Below are 19,960 nucleotides of genomic sequence, written 5' to 3' on the forward strand. Positions count from 1 at the left end.
TGAGCAAAAGGACAAAAAGGATAAAGATTATGAGAAAAATACTTGAAGGCCTGGAGGAGAGATCCTGGAGGAGATTCTATACCCATGTATGGGCTTGGTACATAGACTGACCTGGTCCCCTTTTCCAATGTCCTCCTCCTTCACCTTTCTCTGCTAAAATAACAAGAAGTAAAATCCTTGGATCCCCGGTCTTGACTGCACAGCTGTATGAAATGGATGACCATGTGCAGTCTTAGCTTGGCCGGTGAGGTGCAGGTGGAAGTCATGGGGAGACCACAGCTTCCCAAGCGAAAAGGCAAAGCTTCAGAGGTATCTCTTTTACCCTTTCCTTTCCCCCTTTCTTTCTGCCTGGAAAATTTACACATTATCTACAGATATAGCAGTCATCTTGCATGCTGAAAAACAAAAACACATTAAGACCATGAGTCAAGAAGATCAAAAGACACTAGCTACTTACACTTGGATTTCTTGTCACAAAAAAAAAAAAAAAAAAAAAGTAGGTTTCTTATTTAAGTCATGGTTTTTAAAGTTTTCTGTGACTTGCAATTAATCCCATTCCCACCTGATACCCACTTTATAGGAAGCCCAAAAGGAAAGAAAAAGAGATGACAGAAGAGAAGAAATAACAGAAGATAATTTTCTGAACAGACGAAAAAATTGAACCTTCATGTAAAAAGTGCCTACATAGAAGATGCCATGCAAGAACAAAAATATTTTTAAAGATGTACACAAATAAGTTCTGACAAAATTGGTGAACTCAAAAATAAAGAGAAAAATCCTACAAGCTTCCAGAAAGGATTTTACATCTAGAATTTAGTTAACACCATTTAAAGCTACCATTTGAAGCCATCATTCAAGGGGGAGATATGGGCTTCCCTGGTAGCTCAGCAGTTAAAGCATCTGCCAGCAATGCAGGAGACCCGGGTTGGATCCCTGGGTTGGGAAGATCCCCTGGAGAAGGAAATGGCAACCCACTCCAGTATTCTTGCCTGGAGAATCCCATGGACAGAGGAGCCTGGTGGGCTACAGTCCACGGGGTCACAAAGAGTTGGACACGACTGAGAGACTTCACTTTCACTTTCACTTTTCAAGTGGGAGAAGAATTAATTTTTGAATATGCAAACACTCAAAAATTATCTACACACCATCATATTTAGGGGAATTCTTTTAATTCCAGAAAAATAACTCAGGAAAAATGATTTTGACCCCATGGACTGTAGCCCACCAGGCTCCTCTTTCCATGGGATTTTCCAGGCAAGAATATTGCAATGGGTTGCCATTTCCTCCTCCAGGGGATCTTCCTGACCCAGGGATCAAACTCACAACTCCTGCCTCTCCTCCATTGCAGCCAATTCTTTACCACTGAGCCATCAGAGAAGCCCCAATAAACAATTAGTTGAGTTTAAATACACAGGTAATAAGGCGGTTTTAAAATTTGGCTACTGTTGAGAAAGATTCCTGAAATATAAGAAGCATACTATTTTTAAAAGGAAAACTTATAACATCCTGAAAAGGAAAACTTATAACATCCTGGAACTAAAATTCCAAGTGATTTCAATGCATTCTAGAGAAATGGGAGAAGAGGGAAATCAAAGCATACCAAAGATCCTGCCCTGTTAAGACGTAAGATTTTAGAAATTAATTAATTATTGAAGAACCTCTAGAAAGGAAAGCAGCCCACTGCCAACACTCTGATCCTAGTCCAGTGAGACCATTTTAGATTTCTGTCCAGGAGAAACTGAGCTGAGAAGACCTAACTTTCTAAGGTGACAGAACTGGGAAGTGACAGATCCTGCTTTCTAGCCAGTCTGCCAAAGCCAGCACTCAACCACTCTCCTAAACCACCTCCAGTGTCTGCAGATCCATTTTCCATTTCGCCAGAACACAGTGTCAGCTGTGAATACATAACCTGGAGGAATATACACCAGCCTTTCTTGGAGTGGGAATTATAGAGAATTGGTTTTTTTTTTAATCTGAATTTCTAGTTTCTCTTGACAAATTGGAGGATCCAGGCAGCCCTGGGCAGGGATTTCTAGGCAGCAGCAGCCACTGACTGGCATACTGGCCCAGGTATTGCTGCACATGCACTGCTTTTTAGCCAGAGCTAAAACTGCCCTCTGAACCTACATGTCTTAGGCTGGGTTCCCTAGACCCAGAACCTGAGGCAGAGATTCCTGTTTAAGTGACTTAGCGGAAGAGTGCTTTCAGGATTAGAGGTGTGAGGAAAGCAGGCTAGGAACAAGGGAACAAAGCCAGACAAGGGTGTTGTCTCAGCTGAAGACCGACTGACCCCTGGGGAAGCTCTGGAGGACAAACTGCAGCACACAGCTCATCCTATTTCAAGGTGAGGAAACAAAGGGGCCGGGCGGGGTCGGGGGGGCGGGTGCCATCCTTTCCTGGACTGGTCAGCTCCCATTTGGCCCAGGACAATTCTCCAGAGAAGGAGTCACAGCAGGGGATGGATGCACAGATTTGCTAGGTAAAAGGCTGCTCCAGGGTGTCAGCAGCAGTCACCGTATTATCTCTATTAAACACAGGAGAATAAAAATTAGATGACAGCGCTAAGAGTTTCAAGGAACACAGGACAATGTATTTCTTTGTGGAAGTAAGAACAGAGCTAGAAGTTTAGTATGCAAACAAGTGCAAATGTTGAGCCTGCGTTACTCACGTGACCTGCCCAGGCCCTGTAAATACTCACATTCACACCATGGATTCACTCCTCAGACTCAGCCTGTGCTTGCCCCAGACTCTTCAGGGAACTGAATACCCAACATTACCTGGACAGGAGCTGGATGGTGCTCTTAAGGATTACTAAAGATTACACTGAAATTATGTGGAATTGGTTTAGGGATAATAAGAAATGTCCAAAAAAAAGGATCCAGAGAAACATATCTCTATGTCATCAATGAGCAAGCCCGTCACATCACAGGCAGAGGGTATTATTGTGAAAACCAACGTGTAGGCCACTCTTATAATGCCATAAGAGAGTCAATAATGAATCAACAAGAATAAATTGGAAAATTTCGATAAAAATAAAATTGTAAAACAGGATTTTTTTAAGTTAAAAATATTGCCTCATAATTTGAAAAATTACTGCAATTTTTGCTATTTGATCAACAATATGATTTTTAAAATAAAAATTAAGACATGTGGAGCCTGTAGAATATCAGAGTTTACTTACCTCAGAACTGGACAGCCCTGAATCACTATCGTCTAAGTCCTTCAAAAGTTCAACCAGCTTTTCCTTTTCTCTGTCAATCATAACCACAGGTTTTCCTGAATTCTTGGCCAACTACAGAATGTATCAAAAGAAAATATTAAATACTCAAAGCAACTCATAGTTCAGGAAAAATTAAAATGGAATCTGAGGCTTCTACAATACAGATTCACTAAGGCAAAATTTGTTATATTAGGCATTTTCATTTGCTGGGTAATTTTGTTTTATTCTAAATTTTGGAAGAGCTCCATTATCCAAGCAAAGATATTCAACCATCTCAACAAACATTTTATATAAAAAATAAAACATGGGCAGTTTGCAAACCTCTCTTTATATTAAATGTATCAAATGCAACATACTTGCTGAGACATTTGGGAGGAATCTTACCACTTTCTATGTGATATATATCCACTAAATGAAACGGCTTTTAAGTTTCAAGACTATCACATCAGGAGTTTAAATAGGATTCAGTTACTATTGATAAAAGGAAAAAGGAAAATCTATGGTGGAACTGCTATCTGTGTCAGCAAGAACTTGGATGTGGGGAAAACCCTACTGCTCTTGGAAAATTATACATTAAGTCAACAAACAATGAGCCAGTGCAAAAAGAGCAAGCTGGCAAAGGTTTCTTTCAGATCATAGGAACATGGAGCACATAAAAGTCAAGAGTCCCAGAGGCCAGTCCTGGCAGTGGCAGGCTGACCCATGAATCCAGTCTCCCTGGAAAAGACATGCTAATTGTGGAAAACATCAGGCTTGAACTATGAAGAATTACTTAACTCTCTCCTCTTAAAACGTCACACTTATCAATGTAGCTTTCTAGTGACTTAACTGCCTGAGTGGCTTGCCATGAACCTTCTGTTCACCATACTTTTATTTCTTGCTATAAATTATTTCACATTCTGGTCGAATACAGGAGTCCTTGTGCCCTTGGTTAGTCTAAGTCTGCCTGGAGGACAAACCAAGTCAGACTGCACAGCCTTTAAAACCAAGTTAAGCCTCTATATCAGTGAGCTAATCAAAGCAAGAGACAAACAACAGGCTGCTCCAGGAGCTGGGAGAGGAGAGGCAGGGCCAGTAGGCAGACAACCAGTTGACCTCTCCACCTCTGCCAAGAGCATTTTCCACTCAAATTTCTAAATGCACCAACCATAAAATCAGTCCCATTACTTTAAAGAAAACCAATTTTATTAATATGCAATTTAAAATCTGGGAAACAGTATATAAAACTATTATTTAAATAAATGTTTTTCAAATTGCAGGAACCAGATTCATTTCTGGGCAATGAAACAAATGTATTAAGTTGCAGCTAGCAATTTTTAAGAGGGTAGGATGAGATAGAATAGGCTAGGATGGAGTGAAAATAGTGAAATTAAGCATTGGTTCATAAAACTTCTCTTACAGTTATATAAATTGCTTCAATTACATATACATGTATCATGGTCAAAAAAAAATTTTTTTAAGACAACGAACATAGCTATCTCCATTTTTGCAACTCATTTAGTCCCACATTCTGGCTTCTAAATTTCTAGGTACATACCTCAATGTTTCGCTTAATAAAATCCTGGCTGTGTTTACCCCTGAGTTCAATCTTTTCTGTATTTGAGAAAGGTTTATTTTCTGCTTTGATCATTGACTCATTTCTTTCCACATCATAGGTAGAATCTAATAATAAAAAAGTTCAAAATTTTTTCAGAATTATAATTGTCCATTATGCCAGAATTTACCTTAAGCATATATTGAAACATATAAGAAATAAACACACGCAGAAAAGGTCCTAAATTTCAGATCAGAAACTTAAGACACACAAACATTTATTCTTAAAAAGATAAATGTGCTACCATAATTTACAATGAAGTTCTCATAAAACTTTTGTTATTATCATGTGTCAAACTTCTTGCTGTTGATTTCTTTGGAATCATGGGAGATATGAAAAGAACTTCAAGCAATATACATGAAGGAGAAATCGCTGATGTCATGAGAATTTTAACATGTATTTTATTTTAGTATTTATATGACATAAAACTTACTCTAAAGACTAGAACCATTACCTACTACTCACTGATTCGCTATTATCTTAGAAAAATAAACTTCTTGTTCAAACCTGTTTTTTAAGCCAGGTCGGGGCATAAGTGTTCTGGATGTCCCTCGTCCTATCTGCACAAACCCCTAAAGCCCATCTCAGTTTGTCAGTTTTTCTCAACCTTTGAAGAGCTTTGCATCAGCGTCAATTGTTCAGACCCTGAGTGCTCAAGACAAGAGCAAGAAAAATACTTGTGGCCTCTTATCCCCTTTATAAAATATCTTGGTTTCACTGTAGTCACATTTAAAGCATTTTTTAAAAGACCATGCGAATCCTTCATTAAAGCTCTAAAAATATGCATAAAAAGAGTCTTCCTAAATGACAAATAGAGTCCACCTTACAAAACAGGATAAACTGCCATATTAAAGTACTAGAGAAAAAAAAAAAAACACTAGCCAGTAGCTCAGTGCAGACAGGCTTACTTAAAAGTTATCTTTGTTTTATGAGAGGTAACCTCAATAAAAAGGATTCAGGGAGCTAGTCAATTGGTGTTTTGTGGCTCATTAGCAAAGATTCAGTACAAATTTAATAGTTAAAGAATAAATTTTAATTACACTAGTTGGAAAGACCAATCAAAAGTGTTAGATCTCTGAATTTAATTTCTTTTCAGACTAAAATAAATTTGAGTAAAAAAAAAACAACAAAGTTTTACTCAAATTTAAGTTACACATTTCTAAGCAAAAAAAAAAAAAAAATCTACGCTTTATAACTGAGATTTCATTCTTTAATCAATCTGGTGTCTCAGATGGTAAAGAATCTGCCTGCAATGTGGGAGACCTGGGTTCGATCCCTGGGTCAGGAAGATCCCTTGGAGAAGGAAATGGCAACCCATTCCAGTATTCTTGCCTGGAAAACCCCAGTGACAGAGGAGCCTGGAGGCAGTCCATGGGGTCGTATAGAGTTGGACATGACTGAGTGACTTACAAACACCAATAGTTAAAGTATGAGTTATTTTTTTGGTGAGTGGCCTTCTTAGATATAAAATATATAACTCTTTCCCATAATCCAAGTTGTATATAGTCTTTTTAACTGAAATCTGAAGTTTATTCATTCAGCTGAAGTTTCATATTCTCTTAAACAACACATTAAAATAAATCAAATTATACAAAGTGTTATATACTGTTACATTATACATATAAAACTTTTATTCATGTTGATGTATGACAAAAACCATCACAATATTGTAATTATCATCCAATTAAACTAATTTTTAAAAATAAAAAAATAAAATAAATCAAATTAAATGCATCTTTGTCTACATTTATAATAGTTTCTTTAAAATACACTTTTAATACATTGTAGGAAAAAATCTTAGATAGTCTGGTAAAAACTATCTGCCTAGAAATGTCCTCTTCTCCTCTCCATCCTGGGAGTGATCCAGGGTAGAAGTTGCCATGTCCCGGTAGTAACCCCAGCTTTTGCTAGGTTGGATGAATTGGTTGGACCAAGGGTGGGCACCTAACCCAAGATGGATCAGTTGGTCTCTTCTCTAGGATTATGGAATTGAATCACCCTCTCAATGACTAGCGAAAGGATATGATCTTAGGAATCAAAGAAGCTATCTACCAGGAGGATTCTTTTCATAAATTTTCTTTTTCACTTAAACTAGATTTCCATCACTAGCAGCCAGATTTAACTGTTTATTATACAAAATTTCAAATGTTCTAAAGACGACTATTATAATGAACCCTCAACAACTAACTTCAATAATGATTAACTCGTGACTAATCCTGTTTCATCTAGAACCTCACCTACTTCCCCTCACCACTGAATTAAATCACATCAAATCATTTCATCTGTGAATATTTGTATATATAGCTAGTATCTTCTTGGGACAATATATAAAATCACATACCTTGTTTGACATTCTGTATATGATTTTCATAGTTTTCTGGTGGAACTTGAGTGTGAAACACGGAGAAAAAGGTATCTTCATGCTTGTTACAAGAAGGATCTAGTGATTTAAACATCATTTGTTCAATATCATATGTTAACATATATATATGGAATCTTGAAAGACGGTACTGATGAATGCAATTGTAGGGCAGCAATGGAGATGCAGATATGGAGAACAGACTTATGGACATGGGGCAGCAGTAGGGGGAGAAGAAGGTGGGACAAATGGAGAGAGTAACATGGAAAAAATATATACACTGCCATATGTAAGACAGACAGCCAGTGGGAATTTGCTGTATGACTCAGGGAACTCAAACTGGGGCTCTATAACAACCTAGAGGGGTGGGATGGGGTGGGAGGTCAGAGGGAGGTTCAAGAGGAAGGGAACCTATGGCTGCTTCATGCTATTATATGGCAGAAACCAACATAATATTGTAAAGCAATTACCCTTCAATTAAAAACAAATGAATTTTTAAAAAGCATTTGTTCAATACATACAAAATAAATAAGGAATCGTTTATGTGGACAGTTGTTTTTAAAAAACAGATAAGATCTAATAATGTCCTCTGCAATATTCCTCAACTTCCTCTACACGTTTCTTAAGACAATGTCACTTTCAGATAGAAATGATATTCATCTTTGTACACATGAGCCACTGAAACCGAGAAATCAAAGCCAGTCAACAGTTTCCGTAGAACTTCTGTGCAAGAAGTATGCACCAGGGTGTGCTAAAATATCACATGAATTACCTGGATATAATATACCAAATTCTAACATTCATAAAACAGAGAACATGCACACTGAATAACTTTGTGTTTCTACTCCTTATTTTAGATCCACAAGGTGAGATTTCAGATATATGAGCTGTTATTAAAATAACAGAATGTGTTTGAGAGAAAACTGGAGAGACACTTGGCAGTTAGCTTTCCTTTTTTTGATTCTCTTGGGATACTACACATAAAAATTTAAGAAACTGTGTTTAACTCTTTTTGTTTAATTTAATTTGTCTTATGTTCCATTAAGCTAATTTAGACAATGTATATTTACAAGAAACAGCTAACATAAATAAATATCACTTTGCCTTAACATGAAAGAATCTGTCAGGCTGTGGCCCAGAAATGTTTTTGCTTAAGAAAACATGGCATGTCTTGAAGATATTAGAGGATTCACCACCTACCTCTGAAACAAACCTGATTCAAGCACCTGCTTGGAGATGATATGGGCAAGATACATTCACCATGACACAAACACCAACAAATTCAAAACATACAACTTCTGATAGTAAAAACAAATTCATCAATTCAAATTCCCTAATTTGGAATTCATAATAATGTAGCGTCGCATCACCAGGACTGACAGTACAACCATAATCCTTGTTCATTGTTTGATGGGTTAATCTAGCAAATTAGTGGTATAAGCCTTACAAGAAGACAGGTAAGCTACTTAGCAGGCAAAAAGTTTTGAAGTTCTTTTCAAACTTTAATTTTTTTGCAACCATTGTTATTAGGGTTCTTAAATATTCATTGAAGCATACAGCAAGTCAGCAATTTGGCAACATTCTGTTATTGGTTTAAGTTGCATCATATATCCAAAGTGGTAATATATTTTTGATCACATAATTCCTCTTTAATAGCAGTTTCACTTAATTTTATACTAAAGTACCTATAGAGACATAAAAATATGAAAACCTGCAAATCAAAAAACTATTATAGCAAGGTGATACTGAAGGTTTTAAACCAAGGAGTTTTTCTTAGCTGAAATCATTCATGTGACCCTATGGCTCTTCATGCATAGTCTCAGGATATAATTGCCTCAGACAGAATTGGTACAGCTAGGGTACAGCCCTCAGAGAAGGCAATGGCAACCCACTCCAGTGTTCTTGCCTGGAGAATCCCAGGATTGGCAGGGCCTGGTGGGCTGCCATCTATGGGGTCTCACAGAGTCGGACACGACTGAAGTGACTTAGCAGCAGCAGCAGCAGCAGGGTACAGCCCTAACACAAAGGTCTCATAGCTTAGCCTTGAGTTTAAAAGACAACAGTTGTAAAAGAAAGATATTCAACTGTAGAAACTCAACTTCTTAAGAGGAAAAAAGCATTTTCTAAATTACAAAAGTCCTTCATTAGAAAGCTCTTCCTTATAGTAAAAAGCAAACCAAAAAATCTAATTCATGTAGAAAAAATGATGGAATTAGAAAATAATGATTTGATAAACACCATAATAATAACTGACTCAGGTAGAAATTAATGAATAACAGGATAACAGCCCCAAAGTATCCTCCCACAAGATAATTTAGCCAGTGCAAAAAGGAAAACTGTAACTTTACAGTGGAGAAACCTAGCAGACACCACCTTAACCAAATGATCAAAGTTAACATCACCAGCGATGGAACAATCGACATCACACACTTCCTGTTATGATTCATTGAGAATACAGTACCACTTCTATGGGGTTTCTGCCAAAAATACATAACCTGAACCCAATATGTGGAAACATAAACAAACCCAAACTGAGCAACTATCTACAAAATAACAGACCTATAGCCTTCAAAAATGCCAATGTCATAAAATACAAAAAATGACTACAGAGACATGACAATTAAATGCAATGAAAGGGCTTGAATTTTCTTTTGGTAGAAGGATTTAAGTGGGACAACCGGTGAACCATGAATAAAGCCTGTTGATTGGATCATATTATTGTATCAATACTAATTTCCTGATTTGTGTGTGTGTCCATCTGTAGAGAAGACGACAGAAGATATGGTAAGATGCTAGTACATGGAAAATCTGAGTAAAGGGTATTTGCGAATTCTTCATACTTTTGAGACTTTCAATCTGAAATTATATCAAAATTAAAAGTTAATAGGTAGTTTTTCAAATGTCCTCACTACAAACATTTAGCTAAAGGGAAAAAAGAAATCTTCCTTCAGAGATCAAGGGTTGAGCACAATTTTTTTATTAATTTTTTATTGAATGAAAGATTCATTAAATTCTACAGTGTTTTACAAATTTCAATACGAGTCTTGAAAGAGGAAGATTGGAGGGTTGATTTAAGTTGCTTCCTGTCACCTAGGGAAGAAAGCCCATCCCAGACAATGGGAAAGACCTAGAAGAACATCACTGGGATGAGTTTAGAGTAGACACAAGTGACTCACAAGTGAGACTGCTCCCTGGAACTCACCCTTTTGGAGGTGAAATCCTGGAGTTAGGTTGAGATCATCAAAGAAAATGGGGAAACCAGAGCACAGGGGGCTCTGCCTCACTGAACACCTGGAATTCTAGGAGACTCCACTCACAGGGCTCACACCTACTCCTGATGCTCCAAAGCACCAATGGCAGTGGGGCACGTTTTAAGGGAGGCAGGGCATGATATAGTCACCCTTTCTTTTTCCCTATCTCTTTTTCATTCTCTCCCCTACTCCTAATACACACACACACGCACAGAAACATATGACATACAATTGCATGGCTGGCCTGGAGCATGGACGAGAACCAGGAGTGCTTGCTTTCCCCTAAGAATTAGAAACAGACCCCTTCCCAGCGCACATCATGACACCAGCCAAAAATGCACACAGCCAGGGACTTCGCTGCGGTCCAGTGGCCGGGGCTGCGTGCCCCCAGTGCAGGGGGCCTGGGTTCAATCCCCAGATGGGGAGCTGGAGCCCACATGCTGCAACTAAAACTTGGCACAGTCAAATAAATAAAATTAAATAAATAAAAACAAATATTTTTTTTTAATGCACACATCCAAATGTCCCATGCAATTAAGAACCACCCTGTTAGACTACAGAGAAAAGTTCAATAAACTCAAAATATCAAAACAATGCCCACAGTATTACAGATTTCTATATTGGCTTTTAAAGCAGAGGGCTTATAAAAGATTCTGGAGAACAAAGGAAAAGCACCATTTTCTAATTAACTATAAGGTCAATGAGGAAATAAGAGTACAGTAACAACATGTAGAGAATAATGATAATGACACATAAGAAAGAATGCAGTATAGAGCTAAGTCTATATTTAGAAACAAATTCATAGCAATGATGCCTTTATCACATTGTTAGGGACTGAACTCTATGCCCCCAAAATTCATATGTTGAAGCCCTAACCCCTAGTGTGGCTGTACTTTAAGGAGATTAAAGTTAAATGAGATTATTAGGTAGGGTTCTAACCCAGTAGAACTGGTGTCCTTACAAGGAGAGGAACAGGTACCAGAGGTGTCTTCACCCTCACCTCTTCTCCCCCTGGGCCCCAAGAACAGGCCACGTGAGGACACAGTGAGAAGGTCCATAAGCCAGGAAGCGAGCTCACCAAAAATGAGTTTTCCAGTACCTTGACCTTAAACGTATAGTCTCCAAAACTGTAAGAAAATTAACTTCTGCTCTTTAAGCCACTCAGTCTGTGGTATTTCTTTAATGGCAGCCCTAGCAGACACAGATTTTAAGAGAAAATAAAAAGAACTTAACTAATTTAAATGAAGAAATTAATTTAACTGAAGAGAAAACAAGTTCAAGAAAAGAAATAATCAAGATAATCGCTAGAGTTAACAAAGAAATTCAAAATTGATTTACAAAAGTATAAAAAGACATATCCTCGAGTATAATTTTAAAAAGAGAAAACACTCACTGCTATCAAAGTGGCATGGTACTGGTAAAAGAGCAGCCACAAAGACCACTGCAACAGAACGGAGGCTTCAGAAACAGACCCAGAAAAGCCTACTCAACTTATCTTTATTTATTTATTATTTAGTGACTGTCTCCTTTACATCCATTATTTTGCTGAACATTCATAGCATTACCACAATACAGAGTAGCATTACCTCCATTTACAGATGAGGTAAATCAGGCTCAGAGAGGCAAAGTAATTTACTCAGAGTCATACAGATAAATGGAGCTCGATTTTTGTGGCTTAATACTCCTCCTTGAGAACTATTCTGAGCCTAGCATTATTCTGAGCCTATAACTGTGATTTGTTGTTGTTCAGTTGCTCAGTCTTGCCTGACTCTTTGCAACCCCATGGACTGCAGCACGCTAGGCTTTCCTGTCCATCACCAACTCCCGGAGCTTACTCAAACACATGTCCATTGGTCAGTGATGCCATCCAACCATCTCATCCTCTGTTGTACCATTCTCCTCCTGCCTTCAATCCTTCCCAGTATCAGGGTCTTTTCTAATGAGTAGGCTTTTCACATTAGGTGACCAAAGTATTGGAGCTTCAGCCTCAGCATCAGTCCTTCCAATGAATATTCTGAGTTGATTTCCTTTACTGACTAGTTGGATCTCTTTGCAGTCCAAGAGACTCTCAAGAGTCTTCTTCATCACCACAGTTTGAAAACATCAGTTCTTCAGCACTGAGCTTTCTTTACAGTCCAACTCTCACAGCCATACATGACTACTGGAAAAACCATAGCTTTGACTAGACAGACCTTTGTTGGCAAAATAATGCCTGCTTTTTATTTTTTTATTTTTTTAATTTATTTATTTTAATTGGAGGCTAATTACTTTACGATATTGTAGTGGTTTTTGCCATACATTGACATGAATCAGCCATGGGTGTACATGTGTTCCCCATCCTGAACCCCCCTCCCACCTCCCTCCCCATTCCATCCCTCTGGGTCATCCCAGTGCACCAGCCCTGAGCACCCTGTCTCATGCATCAAACCTGGACTGGCGATCTGTTTCACATATAATAATATACATGTTTCAATCCTATTCTCTCAGATCATCCCACCCTTGCCTTCTCCCACAGAGTCCAAAAGACTGTTCTATACATCTGTGTCTCTTCTGCTGTCTCACATATAGGGTCATCCTTTCAACTTATCTTAAAAGAGCAAGACTTCCGAATAGCAAGAGGATAATCTCTTTAACAAATGGTGCTGGAACAACTGAATGTTCACATGCAAAAAAAAAAAAAAAAAAAGGAGCCAGACATAGACCTTACATTTTTCACAAAAATGAAATCAAACTGGATTATAACCCAAATGTAAAATGCAAAACTATAAAAATAGGATAAAAATCTATGTGAATTTCAGTTTAGTGATGAGTTTTTATAAACACCACCACAAGTATGATCCATGAAAGTAAAAATTGATAATTTAAACTTTATTAATATTAAAAACTTCTGCCCTGCAGAAAAGACAAGCCACAGGCTGACAGAAAATACTTGCAGAACACATATCACATAAAGGACCTGCATCCAAAATAGACAAAGAACTCTGAAAACTCAACCATAAGAAAATAGAAAACTCACTAAAGAAAATATAGATATGGCAAATAAACACCTGAAAAGATGCTGAACATAGTTTGCCATTACAGAAATATAAATGCAAATTAAAACAATGAGATACCAATAAACACCTATAAGAATGGATAAAATCCAAAAACGTGACAATACCAATTCCTGGCAAGGATGCAAAACAACAGGAACTTTCATTTTTGCTGGTGGGAATGCAAATGGTACAGTCAATATGGAAGACAGGCAGTTTCTTTCAAAGCTAGACATTTATCATATGATTTAACAGTCCTGCTCCTAGATATTTAACCCACAAAATGGAAATTTTATGTCCACACAAAAACCTGCACACGAATGTTTAAGAAGCTTTATTTATAATCATCAAAAACTGGACACAATCAAGATATCATTCAATAGATGAAGAGAAAAACAGTGATACTGTCCATAGAATGAAATGCTATTTAGTGACAAAAGGAAATTAGCTATCAAATCACAAAAAGATATGGATGAATCTTAACTGTATACTGCTAAATTAAAGAACCCAATCTGAAAAGGCTACTTACAGAGTGATTCCAACTTTACAACATTTGGAAAAGGTAAAACTAGAAAGACAGTAAAAAGATCAGTGGTGGCTAGGGGTTTGGAGGAAGATGGGCAGGTTGAATGGGGATTCACCCAGGGGATCTTTAAGGGTGATAAACCTATTCTGTATGATACCGTAACAGTGATTACATGACACTGCACATTCTTGGAAACCTGTAGCTTCACAGCACAGAAAGTGAACCTTAATGTACGCAAACTATCAAAAGATTATTTAGGATGTAATAAAATCCCAGGACAAAATACAGAATTTGGTTAAAAAAAAAAAAAAACAATCTGTGTTACTGATGTACAAATTAATTTCACTGAAGAGGATGGAGGGAAGAATGCTCACTTTTTAAGTAAACTGGAAATGAATAGAGTCTGCAAGACTAGAAGCAATAGAAATTGCATCTGAGCTTTTTACTCCAGTTGATTAGGTTATGTCCTCAAAAATTCTGATATCACTACACACGTACAGTAGAATTGAACAATTAACTAAATAGATGGCCGATGGTGAGAACCAGGTTTTTCACTGTTGGAATGTAGGTTATACACGAGCAAGAGGAAAAGTCAAGAATGATCCATGTGGTAATAAAGTCAGAGACATCAGTATGAACCTATATTTAGCTTAATATAGAGAGAGATGGTTATACATAGAAATATTTACAGATATGTGTATAACAGGTTAGCATACACACAAATACTTTCTTTCTCAGAAGCAACAACTCCCCAGTAGCAACAAGTTGATCAAGCATCTAGATCTGGTTTCTAATATCATTCTCCAATGGGAGGAACCAGGGCTTCTTGAAGAAAGAGCTGATTTTCTAGGACTTACGTAGGAAATATAGAAGACGAATCTGAAGCATCTTACAGTGGCAGAGAGTAACGGAGTGCACACAACAACAACAAAACTCACAATGGAGGAAATACGACAAAGGGGCACAAAAGCCAACTGAACGAGCGCCCAGTGGCCAAACGTGGGAAACACTGGAGCAATAAAACAAAGCAGTATTGGATTATAACCCAAAGTAGAAAACAAATATCCACATCTATAGTGATATAAGAAGAAGGCAATGGCACCCCACTCCAGTACTCTTGCCTGGAAAATCCCATGGACGGAGGAGCCTGGTAGGCTGCAGTCCATGGGGTCGCTAAGAGTCGGATACAACTGAGCGTCTTCACTTTCACTTTTTACTTTCATGCATTGGAGAAGGAAATGGCAACCCACTCCAGTGTTCTTGCCTGGAGAATCCCAGGGACGGGGAGCCTCGTGGGCTGCCATCTATGGGGTCGCACAGAGTCGGACATGACTGAAGCGACTAAGCAGCAGCATAGTGATATAAATAAATAGGGAGACTAGATGAATGGGAGAATGAATCTGTATTCCCACACTGAATAATTCACAATAATTTATGTGAATTCTCTGCCATCAAAGAAGTGACACATAACATCCGCACTCCTTAAGTATGAGATGTGCATAGTAACTTTCTTCCAAAGAAGATAGTAAGGAAAAAGGGAAATATTGGGAAAATTTACAGTAGAGAAATCTGACAAATATCAATACTTCCTTAGCCAGGTGACCAAAGTTAATATCAACAGTAATGTTATACTGGTAATACAATGTGATGTGATGAAAATGGCACTTTAACTCTGTGGTCTTCCTCCCAAGAACATACAACACAAATATAATCATGTGAAAACCATGACATAAGTCACAACTGCCAGAAATTCTACAAAATACCTGACCAGTATTCCTCAAAACGGCCAAGGTCAACAAAAACAAGAAAGTTTGAGAAAGTGCATAGCCCAGAGTAGCTTAAGGAGACATGAGGACTAAATGTAATGTGGTATCCTGAATGGGATCTTGGAATAGGAAAAGGACATTAGGTAAAAACTAAACATCTGAATAAAGTATGGACTTTAGTTAATAATAACCAGAGATCAAATTGCCAACATCCACTGGATCATCGAAAAAGCAAGAGTTCCAGAAAAACATCTATTTCTGCTTTATTGACTATGCCAAAGCCTTTGACTGTGTGGATCACAATAAACTGTGGAAAATTCTGAAAGAGATGGGAATACCAGACCACCTGACCTGCCTCTTGAGAAACCTATGTGCAGATCAGGAAGCAACAGTTAGAACTGGACATGGAACAACAGACTGGTTCCAGATAGGAAAAGGAGTACGTCAAGGTTGTATATTGTCACCCTGCTTATTTAACTTATATGCAGAGTACATCATGAGAAACGCTGGGCTGGAGGAAGCACAAGCTGGAATCAAGATTGCCGGGAGAAATATCAATAACCTCAGGTATGCAGATGACACCACCCTTATGGCAGAAAGTGAAGAGGAACTAAAGAGCCTCTTGATGAAAGTGAAAGAGGAGAGTGAAAAAGTCGGCTTAAAGCTCAACATTCAGAAAATGAAGATCATGGCATCTGTTCCCATCACTTCATGGGAAATAGATGGGGAAACAGTGGAAACAGTGTGAGACTTTATTTTGGGGGGCTCCAAAATCACTGCAGATGGTGATTGCAGGCATGAAATTAAAAGACTTACTTTTAATTTCCTTCCAAGGCTTACTCCTTGGAAGGAAAGTTATGACCAACCTAGATAGCATATTCAAAAGCAGAGATATTACTTTGCCAACAAAGGTCCGTCTAGTCAAGGCTATGATTTTTCCAGTGGTCAAGTATGGATGTGAGAGTTGGACTGTGAAGAAAGCTGAGCGCTGAAGAATTGATGCTTTTGAACTGTGGTGTTGGAGAAGACTCTTGAGAGTCCCTTGGACTGCAAGGAGATCCAACCAGTCCATTCTAAAGGAGATCAGTCCTGGATGTTCTTTGGAAGGACTGATGCTAAAGCTGAAACTCCAGTGTTTTGGCCACCTCATGCGAAAAGTTGACTCATTGGAAAAGACTCTGATGCTGGGAGGGATTGGGGGCAGGAGGAGAAGGGGACAATAGAGGATGAGATGGCTGGATGGCATCACCGACTCAATGGACGTGAGTTTGAGTGAACTCCGGGAGATGGTGATCGACAGGGAGGCCTGGCATGCTGTGATTCATGGGGTCGCAAAGAGTCGGACACAACTGAGCGACTGAACTGAACTGAACTGAATGTATCAATATCAGTTCATTAATTTTAACAAATGTACCATACTAATCTTAATAAAAGGGAAACTGGTTATGGGTATATGGAAAATCTCTATACTTTCTATATTTCTAAAATATATTCTATATTTTTCCTATAAATCCAAAACTGCTAAGATTAAAAATTAACTTTATGAAAACTCTAGATTAAAAAGAGAAACAAACACTTAACAAAATTAGAAGAAATGGGGCATGTAAACAATAAGAAGGAGAATTATCATTTTTAAACACTAATGGAAACTTTAAAATCTCAGTGACATGGACATATTGCCAAAATTGACTCCAGAAGACTAGTAAACTGAAATACAATAGTAAATATGAAAGACACTGAAAAGAGTCGGAGAATCGCCTCCAAGAAATTATTTGAACCAGATGGTTTTTTCCCGTGAAATCTTTCAAACTTTTAGGGAACAGAAAATCCCCATGTTTTACAAACTGTTTCAAAGCATGGAAATAAGTAGACAGCTAGTTCCATTCATTTTATGAAGTTAACATAGCCTGAAAAAGCATAGACACAACCATTACTAACGCCCCCACTACCTGCTACCCCATGACATACATACACGTGGGCACACACACACATACACACACACAGAGCGAATCTCACTCACCAATATAGTTGTGAAAATTCTGAATAAATTCAACCATTCATAGCTGGTACTAAATTAAAAGAATAATCCTCCATAACCAAGAAATTCATTGATCTAGTAACAGAGTAATTTAGTAATTAAATCTATTAATTTTGAAACATTGGTTTGTCAAGAAGAAAAAAGTTGACAATAATTTAAATAGATATTGAAATACATTGCATAAATCCCAACACTTAAGTCTTTACAAGGTTCTCAGAATAGGAATAATTATTGAAAGGACAAAAAAAAATATGTATTATTTCCAGGTGATTATAAACTAACAAAACTCAAAGCAAACAACTAAAGATAATTAGGATAAATAAAATAATTATCACTGAGGGCCTGAGAAAATCAAACAGTAAGGCAGAGAGGGCAAATCTTCCTTTCCTCTACATTTTAGTTCCACTCAAGCTTTCAACTAACTGGATGATGACCACCCACAATCTGGAGAGTAATACACTCCACTCAGTCTACTAATTCAAATGCTAGTCTCGTCCAGAAACACCCTCACAGACACACCCAGAAATAATGTTTAAACAGACATCTGGGCATCTTGTGATCCAGTCAAGTTGACACATACAATTAGCCATCACAGACACTGGGGGATGATGAAACCATCAGTCAAGACAGAGAAAATATACAAAAGAAGGAATGGGATGTAAGGAGAGGGAGAGGAGAGCCAGCAGGGAATGATGAATCCAGTAAAAATGTTACTATCTGATGAGTGGTCAACTGTGTCAGATGCTACAGAGATATCAAATAGGATAAAAATCAGGAGTAAGTCACTAGATTTAGAAGTTAGGAGGACCACTGATAAAGTAGTTCCTGTAGTGTGATAAAAGAAAATACAGTTGGGAAGTAAATGGAAGTTGACCAGGTAGCACCAGTAGGTGCAGACTATTCGCTCAAGAAATCTGACCCTAAGAGAGGAGGGAAACAGAGTGGTACCTGTTCGGGAGTATCATGAAGAACCGACGGAGGAGGTTTTACACGCATGTTTAGTTGATTTGGGGCTTCCCTCATGGCTCAGCTGGTAAAAGAATCCGCTTGCAATGCAGGAGACTTGGGTTCAGTCCCTGAGTTGGGAAGATTCCCTGGAGAAGGAAAAGGCTACCCACTTTAGTATTCTGGCCTGGAGAATTCCATGGACTATATAGTCCATGGGGTTGCAAAGAGTCAGACAAGACTGAGAGACTTTCACTTAGTAGATTTGAGGGCTCTTTGCTTCTGTTTTATGGTCAAAAGATTTAAATGTGGTTAACTGAAGGGAAGGACCCAGAGGAGATGAAAGAGATGAAGGTGGTAAGAGACAGAAAAACTGATGGGTCAGGAGCCAGGGGCAGAGTGAAAAGCACAGGATATTATTGACTTCGGCCTTGGAGAAAAAGAGCACGCATCCTCATTTAAGGGAAGAGGGAAGAGGGTGGAGAAGCACAGTCAGAGTGCAGTTTAAAGGCAGAAAGTAAGAGTGGACCCACCCAGTTGATCCATTTTCTCTGAACACTAAGACTGCCTGGGCTAAGGACTTACAGAAGAAGACTGGAGGTTAAGCACACAGTAGTAATTCAGAAGAGCCATACTGGAGAATATAAGAGAAACCGCTAAGCTATACTGAGAATCCAGCAGAGGTTAAAAAAGAAAAGACTCCTTAGCTATACCAGTGAGCACAATTATGTGATTTTCTCCCCCAGTCCTCTGCAAATCAGAGCAGAAAGAGAATACCAAATTTTCTTGGAATATTTCATCTTAACATCCGAGAGTAGAAGCAACAATTTCCTGAATTTCACAGAAAAGCACTCTAAAAGAGGTATTTGCAAATTTTGAGAAACCTAATTGATTAAAATGTCACTGTTTTGTATTTACACAAACTTGTACATTTGGAGCTGGAAACACAAGTCACAAATGTAACAGAGGCAAAAAAGAATAACCTTTGTCCAAAACACCGGTAACAAACAATCCCATCACTAGATATATTTGTCTCAGAGAGTAGTGAATTTTATCTCTATCTGTCAGATAAATGCTATAAACTAAGGGAAAACTCCTAGTTCAGTAATTTCATATTTCTCTAGAAAAACTTTAAAGTGATCCTTCAAAAACATGGTGAGACAGACTTTTAAAATATTTCTGAGACGTCTAGAAAGTACAATACTGTCCCTTTCAAAACCTCAGTATGG

The 19,960-nt window shown here is 38.0% G+C and overlaps 1 protein-coding gene across 1 annotated transcript in view; it reads right to left on the bottom strand.

The window, feature by feature from the left end:
• FSIP1 (fibrous sheath interacting protein 1) overlaps nt 1-19,960 on the bottom strand; it is a 209,435-nt gene that overhangs the window by 156,994 nt on the left and 32,481 nt on the right. Inside the window, exons 6-8 of the mRNA XM_061430723.1 lie at nt 7,156-7,254; nt 4,758-4,882; nt 3,182-3,292 (exon numbers count right to left, since the gene is read on the bottom strand). Of these exons, the coding sequence (XP_061286707.1) occupies nt 3,182-3,292; nt 4,758-4,882; nt 7,156-7,254 (335 nt within the window). The remainder of the gene's footprint in view (nt 1-3,181; nt 3,293-4,757; nt 4,883-7,155; nt 7,255-19,960) is intronic.

Source organism: Bos javanicus, chromosome 10 (assembly GCF_032452875.1).
Source record: "Bos javanicus breed banteng chromosome 10, ARS-OSU_banteng_1.0, whole genome shotgun sequence".
Classification (NCBI taxonomy): Eukaryota; Metazoa; Chordata; class Mammalia; order Artiodactyla; family Bovidae; genus Bos; species Bos javanicus.